This window comes from Suncus etruscus, chromosome 2 (assembly GCF_024139225.1).
Source record: "Suncus etruscus isolate mSunEtr1 chromosome 2, mSunEtr1.pri.cur, whole genome shotgun sequence".
Taxonomy (NCBI): domain Eukaryota; kingdom Metazoa; phylum Chordata; class Mammalia; order Eulipotyphla; family Soricidae; genus Suncus; species Suncus etruscus.
Window position 1 is genome coordinate 7285083 of NC_064849.1, and position 12547 is coordinate 7297629.

Sequence of the window (12547 nt, forward strand, 5' to 3'; positions counted from 1 at the left end):
GGCCTCTTGTGATGGAGTGACCAAAATCCAAAATGTCACAGCGTCCAAAATGATTAGAATGACTCAGATCTGGGGGGGCTCCCGGAGCAGTGGTGCAAGCTGGTAAGGTGTCTGCCTTGCATGCACTAACCTAGGACAAATCACGGTTCGATCCCCCATCCCCACCCCCGGCATCCCATATGGTCCCCCAAGCCTGGAGCTATTTCTAAGCCAGGAGTAACCCCAGAGAGTCACCGGGTGTGGCCCAAAAACCAAAAAGAAAAAAAAAAATGACTCAGATCTGGAATGGCCCATGGTTGCTGGGAGCAACGGCCCAACCAATGCTCCGAAGAGGGGCCAAACACTCTTTCCAAGAGTCAGTGGCCTCAGCACAGACTTTTTTGTTGTTTTTTGTTTTTTGTTTTTGTTTTTGTTTTTGGGTCACACCCGGCAGCGCTTAGGGGTTACTCCTGGCTCTATGCTCAGAAATCGCTCCTGGCAGGCTTAGGGGACCGTATGGGATGCCGGGATTCGAACCACCGTCCTTCTGCATAAAAGGCAAATGCCATACTTCCATGCTATCTCTGGCCTCCAGCACAGACTTTTGATGCAGCAGGTTCCCCCAATTCACTCCCCTCCTTGACTTCACTCTTGCCACCCTTCCTCAGTCCTAAATTGCATCCTTAGACCCAGGATGGGTGGATCCCTGGTCTCTGACCTCCCAGCTCCATCCACCCACTCCTCAAAGTGTGGCTGGAATCCCAATTCCCGTCTGCCTCCGATTTCCTCCCGGTCAGGTCAGCCTGTTGCTACCAAGAACTAAAGTGAACAGTGTGGCTCAGACTTTTACATAATTACATTTGAAAGTGAGTAAGAAATTGCTAGGAGTATTCAGGGCAACAGCCTCAATGGGCTATAGTATCTTCCTAGCCATCTTTTTTTTTTTTTTTTTTTTTTTTGTATTTTTGGGTCACACCGGGCAGTGCTCAAGGGTTACTCTTGGCTCTACACTCAGAAATTGCTCCTGGCAGGCTCAGGAGACCATATGGAATGCCGGGATTCAAACCACTGTCCTTCTGCATACAAGGCAAATGTCTTACCTCCATGCTATCTCTCCGGCCCATCTCCCTAGCCATTTTATTCTTTTTAAGTTTAACATGCTTTACATTTTGTTATCAGCAAGTTTCAAGTTGTCTATTGACACCTCAGGGGTTTCTCTGGGTGGTGCTCAGGGGACCATGTGACATGTGTGGATTGAACCCAGGCAACTCATGAGATCAGTTCACTGATCCATCTCTCTAGACCGCCCAAATAGCTCTAAATTTTAACCAGTTTATAAGGATGAAAAGGAAAAAAAAAAATAGGGCCTGGAGAGACAGCACAGCGGCGTTTGCCTTGCAAGCAGCCGATCCAGGACCAAAGGTGGTTGGTTCGAATCCCGGTGTCCCATATGGTCCCCCGTGCCTGCCAGGAGCTATTTCTGAGCAGACAGCCAGGAGTAACCCCTGAGCACCACCGGGTGTGGCCCAAAAACAAAAATAAATAAATAAATACATAAATAAATAAATAAATAAATAAACAGTTAAAGAGGGCCGGAGAGATAGCATGGAGGTAAGGCTTGCATGCAAAAGGTCAGTGGTTTGAATCCCAGCATCCCATATGGTCCCCTGAGCCTGTCAGGAGCGATTTTTGAGCCTAGAGCCAGGAGGAACCTCTGAGTGCTGCTGAGTGTAACCCAAAAACAAACAAACAAAAAAATAGTTAAGGTGAGCCTGCCACAGATACTTTGCATTGCTATAAGACTCACTTTGTGGGGCTGGAGTAATATGATAGTGGGTAGGACATTTACCTTGTACATGGCCAACCCAGGTTTGATTCACAGCATTCCATATGGTCACCCAAGCCTGCCAGGAGTAATTCCTGAGTGCAGAGCCAGGAATAACCCCTGAGTGGTGCCAAAAACAAACAAAAAAGATTCACTTTGTTTTAAGGACAGAGAGCTATAAGTATAGCGCAGGTAGGGCACTTGGTTGCACCTGATTCAAGTTTCATTCCCAGCACCCATATGGTCCCTCAAACCCATCAGGAATGATCCCTGAATGGAAAAATCAGGAGCAAGCACTGTGCATTGCTAGGTGTGGCCCCAAAACAACAACAAAAGCTTAAAATGTAAAAAACAAAACAAAACAAAACAAAACCTGACAAGAAACCTGGTGTGTCCTTTAAGGTGAATCAGGTATCAGAAATTTCAACTCAACTTGTACATACCAAGCTCTCAGCCACTTTGACCAGCAACCTCCCATCAATGGTGAGTAAGTATAGAGCAGAACATTTGAAAAACCATGTCCAATTTCAAGCACGCTGCATGTGTGTATTAAATCTCTTAATCCTCCCTCACCACAATCCCACAGGAGGGATTGATATTATGTGTTGCAGGTGAGAGGAAACAGTATAGAGATGTTGAGGCTGCTAAGATAAGTGCACGTCAGAGCACAAGTCAGAGCCCAACGTGACCAAGTTGACTCTGGGGTCTCTGCTCTTCAGAGCCCTGGATGGCCAGTGCATGACTCTTAGCGGGTAGCATGTACTTGGCCAGCAGATGTGCTATACCTTAGGGCAGATGTGGGATGTGTTAACAGAGCTTTAGTCCAGCCATAGGGAAGGGTGCTCAGACCTCCCTAAAGAGAGGAGCAGGAGAGCCAGAGGGTGAGGCTGCTTTGGCCTTCTCATCGCCTGGAACTTAGGAAGCCCTGAACATGCAGCCCAGGGCTATAGGTATTATACTATTAGGCTATAGGCTATTAGACCCCTCTGGTGGTCTAATAGGGGTGTGCTCCCACCTCCCTGGAGATCGGTTAAGTTTTGTGCCGAATCAAGCGGAGGGATGCCCTGTCCCTCCATGAGGGACCATGTGGGCCAACACATGGCTGGAGAGAAGTCAGAGGACAGAGGTGCTAGGTTGCTTCTTCCCCAAGCCCTCTGCCCCAGCACAGTCAGAGATAATGACCCGTTGAGATGCTCAGAAGAGATTTGCAACTCCTGATTCTACAGGTGACCCTAGTTTCAGAGCCACACGAACTCAGCAGAGACTAGGAGCAGGTGCCCCCTGGAGAAACGGAATGGGGAAGTAGGGAACATATGTACGAAGCAAGGGTCAGGATGAGCAGCAGTGCACAGGAGAGGTTTGGGGCTAGGGAATCACTTTTTAATGGTGGGCACCTGTCATTAACCCAAATGCACAGAATGTCCAATGCCAGGAGTGGCTGCTCTGTGAATTCTGAATTTCATCTTCATCAGTTGGGGTGTGGCGGGATGACAGAGGGGGAACAGACAGGAGGGCATTTGAGGAGTCTCTTCCTCAGTTTCCCTAGGAGTGTAAAAAAGCCTTACAAAGTAGAAAGTGGTGCATTTTGAGATACACAGGAGACAAAGACCCTTGCAGCCGGAGAAATCAGCAAACTCCACCGAGGTAAGGAGGGACTGGCACTTTATTGAGACATTCTCCCGGTGGACTCACTGGAAACCTGCTTTGAAGAGGGACACTCAATGCTTGTAGAACCACCCCTTGGGAGACCTCAGGATCCCACCCTGCCCCTCAATGAGTTGAATCTCCCTGGAAATCCACCTCTTCAAAGCTAGGAACCCATCAGGCAGCTAGGGTTGCCAAAAGCAGGTGACAGGCCTGAGGGCAGGTGAGACGGTGAGGTCGGGAGGACCCAGACAGAAGGGTGGAAAGGAAGGAAAATGGATGTAGGAAAGGAGTGTCCAAAGGGTGGCGGGGAGCTGGCTCAGAGGGCTGAGCACATCCCTTGCACGGAGGAGGCTGGGTCCCCATCCCCAGCACCACATGGTCCCCCCAGCACCGTGGAAGCACCTGAACACTGCCAGGTGCAGCCCAAAAACAAAAGCAAAAACAAAGGGGTGGAAGAGCATGCATGGAGAGGCAGCTCCCCAGAACAGGGAGCTGTGCCAATCTGTTAGCCTCCTTCACTCTCCTGGAGCAGAGAATACCCGCAGCCAACATGACGCCCCCAAGGGCTGTACCTCAGTTTCCTCTCTGTGAAACAGTGAAGAAGGGCACTTCGGGCACAGTGGATTACACAGTGAGTTTGCAGGGAAAGTGATGGAGATAAGACTGGACCGGGCTGAACGGGAAGGTTCAGAAGAGACAGAGGCCCACATGGGTCCTCTGGCACCCCCTCAGCCTTTCTGCTGGATCCTTGCCTTAGCCGCAGACGCAGAGGTTGCTCCCCCCACTAACACACTCAGTGGAGATCCCGGAACCTTCTGTCTCTGCTCATACCAGTCTGGCTAACTGTGTCCTTCTTTGCCTGAATTCTCACATGCTTCTCCCTCTGCCTGCTCCAATCTTCTGTCCCCAGAACATGGGTCCCATGTGGAGCATAAGGCACCTGTCTAGGACAGTGCAAGCCTGGGGAGCTACATATGCTCCCCACTCACTCACCTCCTCTTCTTCCATCAACTTCTGCCCTCCAAGTTCTTCCCTACACCTCATCTCCCCCACTTCCCTGGAGGTGGCTGTGAATGGGCAGAAGAGGGAGTCAGCAGCCCTTCTCTATGCCCCCACCCCCACATCCGGGTGTCCCAAATCTTTTGGCCAAGGTCCTGAAAATTCACATCATGGTCCTGGACCACAGCAGAGAGTGGGCAGCAAACCCAGGTGCCAGGGGAGCCTGTGAGGCCTATAGGAGGAAGGGGACAGCCAGGGGTGTACCAGGAAGGGAGGTCTGTCCCCTGGGGACACTGCCTCCTCTGAAGCATTGAGTCCCTCCTCTCAGACCCAGCACCCCCAGAGTTTTCCAAGACATGCAACAGACAGACACACACTGCAAACCAATGCCTCCTCAAAGCCCTTCCAGAACTTTCTCTCAAGTCATCTCCCAGGAGTCAAGGACCTGAGTATGCTGACAAAGGGCTGGGAGGCAGCATTAGGGAAATGAAGGGTGCTGGGGCACATCCTTCTCACTGCCTAGGAACTCTGGTTCTTTTTCAAGGGGGTGGCATCCCAGACCATCTGCCCAGAAAGTGGGGAAAAGGGCTAGGGGATAGGCTCAGAACCCAGGGGGACCCAGACCCCCACACTCACCCTGCCAAAAAGTCAACCTAAGACAAAGTGGTCAGGGAAAAATAGGAAGTGGGAAGGGTGGGGCACTGAGGAGTGCACAGGCCTCCCAGATATCCAAGCTTCCTTGTCAGCACTGCTCATAAGAGACTTCCAACATGCTCAGGTCCATTTATGTGGTGCCCCTGAGAAGAGAGCCAAAGAGGGGCCCCAGAGGGTGGGAGTAGTTGCCAGGCCCAGTAAGTGTGAACTGAAGCAAGTAGACAAGCCCAGGCCCGCCTGCTTCCCCCCAGTCCCTCCCCACGGGCCTCCAGCAGCTCCCACACTTCCCAAGAACCACTAGGCTTGTTGCCAGTGAGGTTCAAAGGGCCAGTGACCCAGGACAGTCAGGACATGAGCTCCTCCGCCACGGGGTGCAGGGCAGCTCCCCCAACCCTAATGTTTCTTATAGCGATTCTTGGGTGTCTCCGTGCAGCCTGTCTTGTCACAATTGGGGTTCCCAGGGTTCTTGCCAAGCCCAAGGCTCCCCAGGAGGCCAGGGAGCTCCTGGGTGATGGCCCGCTCAATCTTCTCCAAGAAGCAACCCCCCATGTAGGAGCACTGCTGGGAAAGAAGCTTGAAGCTGGAGATGGGGTTGACGCCGAAGAAGTCCTTGTAGGCCTCACGGTTGGGGAGATCAAACTTGCTGACGTTGGTCTTGGCCAGGATGGTCTTGAAGATGTAGAACTTGTCAGGGTCCTCCACGATGTCCTTGAAGACCAGCTCCCCATCACTAAAGAAGGTCATCTTGTCCTTGTAGGTCTGCAGGTAGCGGTCAACTAGCAGGGCATGGATACGCACGCGGATGGCGTGCTGGCGGATGAAAGCAATCTTGTTCTCTAGCCTGTTCTCAATCACCTGGTTCAGGTCCTCCAGCAGAGAGATCTCTTCCTGCAGAAAGAGCTCCCGGTGGGTGTCAGCCCGGTAGTCCTTAGGCCAGAAGGAGCTGACGTACACCCGGGGTGGCTCGGTAACATTGATGAGTGGCGCCAGGCTCCAGAAGAGGGCCCCATAGACCCGCATGAGCATCTGAGTGGCCAGGTTGTCGGCCTTGTTCAGGATGATGCGAATCTGGGACTCACGGCCCTTTAGCTGGCGGAAGAGCGTCTCCAGCTCCAGGCCCACATCCAGTTTGGTAGGGTCAAAGACGACAAAGATGAGGTCGGCTCTGTCAATGAACCACTGGCACACATCATTGAAGGGGTAACCTGGGGACAGGACAGAGGGTGTAAGTGGTCAGCCAAGCCTAATTTGAGTCTGTCCACTCCTGTGCACACTCGCTACACACATGTGCATAGGCACAGCACACAGACGCACACCCCTGGGTGATGGTCATGCTGGGTCCTAGATTCAATGAATTGCTCCTCTCCTGACTTGCCAACCTTCCTCCAACAGCAGTAGCCCTTGTGCAAATCTGTAGCAGAACCTAGGTTCCAGGAAAGCAGGACACTTTTCCAAAAGGGAGGCTTGTCTTAGCTCTACCCGGAGAGTAACATGACTGGAGAAGCCAACCCAAGGTCGGAAGCAGATGGTTGAACCACAGAATGGCTCAGCCACTGGCTGCTATCTAGCATATCTAGCACATATCTACAGCTCTCAGGCCTCCCTGTTTCTACTACAGAATGATGATATGGACAATACTGTCCGGGCTGCTATAAAGACCACGCTGAGGCTATGAAATAGGAACGCGACAGGCTACCACTGCCAGGAACAGCGAAGGCGCCGGTGCAGTTAATCCCTGTAACATTCATTTCCAAAGTGAGGAAACTGAATACCAAATGTTTTACAGGAGCAACAGCTAATGTATTTACTATCCAGTGGGTACCCCTAGGCCCCTCAAAGACTCACAGCTGACTCTCGGTGATTGTGGGGCTAAGTGTCAGTGGGGGCTCTGAGAGATGGAGTCTCACTGGTAGACTCCTATAGATGACCTGGACCAGCCTGCCAGGCCCAAAGAGGCACTGTCCTGCCGCTTGGAGGCCAGTGAGGGCTGCAGAGGATCCCCACAAGCAGGGGGTTGAAGTGGGCCTGAGGCTAGAACAAGCAGAGAAAGTCAGATTTACCCCTGAGGTCAAGTATACCTAGATGGGGTCAGTCTAGGTCATGGGGGCACTCCAGGCCTCCCCCAAACAGTTCAGGCCCAGCTTTCACCTCCAGGACTTCCTTCAGAAGACCCAAGAAAATTAGTACTGACCTCCAGACTGGACCCATCCCTGGGAACTAGAAGGACAAGGTTACACTCATCTAAGTGCCTCCCTGCCCCCCCTGTCACAGGAAAGGACAGAAGAAAAGAATATGTATCCTGTCCAGCCAGTGCTGTTTCCTTTCCTCCACCAGCTTACTGCCTACTGGCCTGAGAGATTTCTAGGCCAGACACCCAATGGCTGTTATGAGGATGAGTATGTACCTCTTTCCTGCTGCTTGCGGTTCTCAATGATTCCTGGGGTGTCCACAAAAGTGACCCGTTCCAGTAGCTTGTGGGGAACCTCGATGCCAATCAGCTTCTCCAAGAAATTCTGACCAAACTTCTCAAGGGGGGAGAAGGAACGGGCGCTGTCCGCAGCCATGACAATGCCCTCGATGGTTTTCAGTTTGGGCCCATGCATGAGGACCGTGAACTCGGATGTGGTGGGCTCAGCACCTGTAGGGGGTGAGGTTAGTGGGGTTATCCCAAGCATATGGCCTGTGGCTTCTTTGTTCTGAATTGTCGCATAATATATGAAACAAAACAGCAGTAAGAGGCACTACACGGTGCCAAGATTGAACTAAGCATGTGTCAGGGACTTGAGTTTTTGTTTTTTTTTTTTTTTTTTTTTTTTTGGTTTTTGGGCCACACCCGTTTGACGCTCAGGGGTTACTCCTGGCTATGTGCTCAGAAATCGCCCCTGGCTTGGGGGGACCATATGGGACGCCGGGGGATCGAACCGCGGTCCTTCCTTGGCTAGCGCTTGCAAGGCAGACACCTTACCTCCAACGCCACCTACCCGGCCCCGGACTTGAGTTTTTGACCTCAGCACAAAACATGAAATTTTCCTTGTATGTTTTTTTTTTTTTTTTTTTTGGTTTTTGGGCCACACCCGGTAACGCTCAGGGGTTACTCCTGGCTATGTGCTCAGAAGTTGCTCCTGGCTTGGGGGACCATATGGGACACCGGGGGATCGAACCTCGGTCCGTCCAAGGCTAGCGCAGGCAAGGCAGGCACCTTACCTTTAGCGCCACCGCCCAGCCCCTTCCTTGTATGTTTTTGGGCCACATCTGGCTATGTCCAGAGACTACTCACAGCTCAGTGTTCTGGGGTGATATGTGGGACACAGGAATCAAGCTCAGAAACAGAGTTGTCCCCCAACCCCCAAATGTATCTCAAAGGCATTAATTCACACACTGCTGTAACCATCTCCGTTTAAACCTTCAAATGGCTACAGGTTCACTCACTCCCTTTTCTCCCTCATAACCCCTTGACCACCACTGCTCTCTCTATCTCTGTCTGTCTCTCACCCTCTGTCTCTGAGTCTCTCTCTCCCCCACCCCCTCTCTGCAAATCTATTCCTCCATTAGCTGCTTCAGGTTTGCAGTGTCACCTTCTGCACCACGCAGGGTCCCCAGCAGACAGGCAGGCTCTGCAGACACTCCTCACTGATGCTTCCTGCCCTACCTGCCAGCTGCTATCACCACCGCTTCCTAAGCAAACTGTGATGCCGTCTGGAGCTTTCACTGTCGTGGTCTGCCCATCCTAAGAGCTGTTTTGCAACAGTCTGGTACCTGTGTACAGCTGGTAGCGCGTGTTCTCCAGCCCGAGGAGGTAGTTGATCATGGTAGACTTGCCGACACTCCATGGCCCCAGGAACAGCACCATTGGCTTGGAAGTAATCTCCCCATCTGTGCACCGAAATGAAAAATAGAAGTAAAGTGGCTTGGAGGTGAGTTGGGTGATGTGCAACACCCGGGACATCTAGTTCGTTCAGCCCATGCAGAGCTTCAGGCACTTCTCTTGCTTCTCCCTGTCCAGCACCATGGAAGTCACCTTCCTGTCTCACTAGGTTTTGGCACAGGACACCCACAGGATGGGCAGAAGATCACAGCCAGCACATGAGAAGGAGGATCCGAAAAATGCAGGAGAGGGTAGCAGCCGGGAGGAAAGCACAGCTCAATAGGCTGAACTCAGCATCCTGCTTGGCCCAGTCATGTTCTACCCTGTGCTGTGACTCTGTCACCAACTCCACCCTGAGCTCTGAGCCTGTCTCCAAGTTTCACCCCAAAGCTACAACTATCCATGAATACCTAAGACCAAGCACAGACTGGGCTGCTGGGGCCCAATTCCAGTGACCCTGTATGGGCCACTCCAGTGGAGGAGTGTCCCCCACCATTGTCAAAATTAGAGAAGGGGCAGAAGGAATGGTTTTGAAACATCCTCCCAACCACAGGCCATATTGAACCCAGCAAAAGATCACCCCACTTCCTAGAGCCTTTGAAGTCCTACAGATTTCCCTTCCTCTCTTTGTGCCTGAAAGAGGCCTCGAGATCCCAGGGACTCTCTCCCGCCCACCCATAACACACCCCATTTATCTAATAAACTGTCACCTGTTTGGCTCCTTTGTTCGAAGGTCAGATCATAAAGAGGAATGTCTCAGTCCCTGCCCCTCCAATACTGCAGCAGCTTTCAAGGCCCTGCTCAAACTCACCTGGGGAGACCACATCTGATGGTGCTCAATTAGCTATTGCTAGCATGGTCTTTGGGAGGGTCACTCTTAGCACTGCTCAGAGCCACACCTGGGGGTCCACACACACGAAGCAAGCATGGCCCTTTGAGCCCCTTCGTTGTCCATGGAAGTCCTTTCCTTCCATCTAGCCTCTAGCTATGCAGGTTTTCTTCCTCCTGGAAACCCCAGTGGGCAAGGCCTCAGGAAGCCAGCACTTCCCTAGCCTTGCAACCACAGTGAGTCTGACACTCACAGGCAGACTGAGGGGTGGCAGGAGCCCTAAAGATCTTGCACAAAGCCTCTTTTTTGGTCCTTAGACCCCAAGAGGTGCATCATTTCCTGAAAACCCCAGCAAGGCCTTCCGAAAGCTGCTGTTCCAGTTCAGTGCAGCAGGGGGCGGCACAGGTATGTGCCGACAGCACAAGTGAGACCTAGGGTGGAGGTGACAGGACATTGCTCAGAGGAATGAGGCCCAGAAAGACATAGCGGGTGAAGATGCCCTTCCTGGGAGCTGTGGCTAGGTGGAAGGCCAGGAAAAGAGCACGGAAGCCAGAGGGAAGAGTGGAGTCCCCAGCTGCTGAAGCTCCAGCCTGTGCTCCTGGGTGTGCCAGCAGCAGCAGAGGCGGGGAGAACACCCTCATCCTTCAAACAAACACAGCTACAGTGTGACCTCTGTCTTCAGGAACACTATGCACCCTAAAATTCCCAACCCCCTGCAGTATGGGAGCTCAGAGACAGATGAGAGACAGGAGGCTGTACCCCAAGGACAAACTTCGTCCCAATATCCAGCCACTTCTCAAAACAGTTCCTTTCTCCCTTTGCTCCTCAGAGCAAGGTCTGCAAAGTTCCCCCAAAGAAAGCAGTGCAGGGGCCAGAGAGCTAGCACAGTAGTAGGGCATTTGCCTTAAATGCAGGAGGACAGTGGTTCAAATCCCGGCATCCCATATAATCCCCTGAGCCAGCCAGGGGCGATTTCTGAGCATAGAGCCAGGAGTAACTCCTGAGCGTTGCCAGGTATGACCCAATAACCAAAAAAAAAAAGACAGTAGTGCAGCAGGGACAGGAGGGGACACGCTCCCCTTCCTGAAAGGTCACTTCTCCGCAGAACAACCCCAAAGGACAGGCGTTGATATGTTCAGATGCAGAGAATAAGTCTGGGAGGATTCAGAAGCCCATATGATGAACATCTTGGGAGCAGAGACTCAAGGCTGGATGCCTGAAAGATGTGTTGCCCAGTCTAGCTGGTTCTACACCAGGAAGGATGTTTCCTCTTTTTTGTATGACTGAGGTCAATTATTTTGAAACTATCCTCCTTTTTCCCTTAATTTTTTTGGTTTTGGTCTATACCCAGCAATGCTCAGGACTTAAACTGTGGACCTAACTGTGCTCAGCAATCATTCCTGGCAGTGCTCAAGGGGCCAGGAACTCACTGAATGGAAGCACATACCGGAGGGCTAGAGGGAGAGCATAGGTCCCCCACAGAGGTACCTATGGTCCCAGGAAGAGCGTGTTCCCCCACCCAAAACGTACCTGTGATCTCATGCTGCCGGAGTTCATTGTACTTGTATGACTGCTCCAGGGGCTTGATGGATGAGTGGTAGATCTTCCGCAGACGCTGCAGCACCGCTGGGAAAGGAGGCGGACAGACATCAGGCAGGACAGACCCTACCCTGCTGGGATAGGCAGGGTGACCCCAGCCCCTAGGCCCAAAAGCTTCACAGTAGATCTCTCTGGGAAGAGGGAACCTTTCTCCTACCTTTTCTGTCCCCTACTTAGAGACAGTGTGCCTATCTAGTCCCATGGGGCAAGAGGAACATGTGATCAGTCCTGCCCGGCCCCATACCTGAAGTATCTCCAGCATGAGCGTGGGCCCAGGGGTGGGGCTGGGGAAGCTCAGAAAGAGTGAAGGAGTAGCGGGGGTGGCCATGGATAGAACAGGCTGCACAAAACCATGCGGCCCATTACTGGCCAGGAGGCCTCAGCATAGGGCCAGCTGTCTGAAGTTTGCTGAGTTGGGAGGGTTGGCCTCATCCACCAAAACCAATGGTCCTTAGCCCAAGAAGGCCACTAGGGTCCCAGTGAGCAAGGCAAGGAGTAATTCCTGAGTAAACTCTGAGCATCACCAAATGTAGCTCTAAAACCCAAACCACCTTCCCCCAAAAGAGAGGAGGGGTGGGGCTGGAGCTGTGGCGCAGCAGTAGGGCATTTGCCTTGCATGCAGCTGACCTAGGACAGACCGCAGTTCAATCCCATAGTGTCCCACATGATTCCCCCAAGGCAGGAGCAATTTCTGAGCATCACTGGGTGTGGCCCAAAAATAAAAAAAAAGAAATAAAAAGAGGGGGGTCGTGGGCCCGGAGAGATAGCACAGCGGCATTTGCCTTTCAAGCAGCCGATCCAGGACCTAAGGTGGTTGGTTCGAATCCCGGTGTCCCATATGGTCCCCTGTGCCTGCCAGGAGCTATTTCTGAGCAGACAGCCAGGAGTAACCCCTGAGCACCGCCGGGTGTGACCCAAAAACCAAAAAAAAAAAAAAAAAAGAGGGGGGTCAACAGCTCTGTGCCAGCCACAGTGCTGGGGCCAGTTGTGAGCCCCTCTTGGAGAGACTCTGACATCTCACAGTGGTTCCTCCCTACCAGTCCTGACCCCAGAGCCTCCCACACACTTCCCCCATCTCAGGGCTCTCCTCCGGTTACCAGAGTAATCATCCAAGGGCTTGTCTTCATTCAGCATCAGCGTGGTCTCAATG

General features: G+C 52.3%; 2 protein-coding genes across 2 annotated transcripts in view; one reads left to right on the plus strand and one right to left on the minus strand.

The window, feature by feature from the left end:
- The window catches only part of HMOX2 (heme oxygenase 2), a 205912-nt gene that overhangs the window by 22167 nt on the left and 171198 nt on the right, over positions 1–12547 (plus strand). The gene's annotated exons all lie outside the window — the stretch shown is intronic.
- Positions 5498–12546, minus strand: SRL (sarcalumenin). The gene is made up of 5 exons (XM_049768515.1): positions 12495–12546; positions 11329–11424; positions 8861–8977; positions 7509–7742; positions 5498–6309 (listed from the first exon to the last, which is right to left on the minus strand). The coding sequence occupies exons 1-5, from the start codon at positions 12529–12531 to the stop codon at positions 5498–5500; spliced, it is 1296 nt and encodes a 431-aa protein (XP_049624472.1). The 5' UTR covers positions 12532–12546.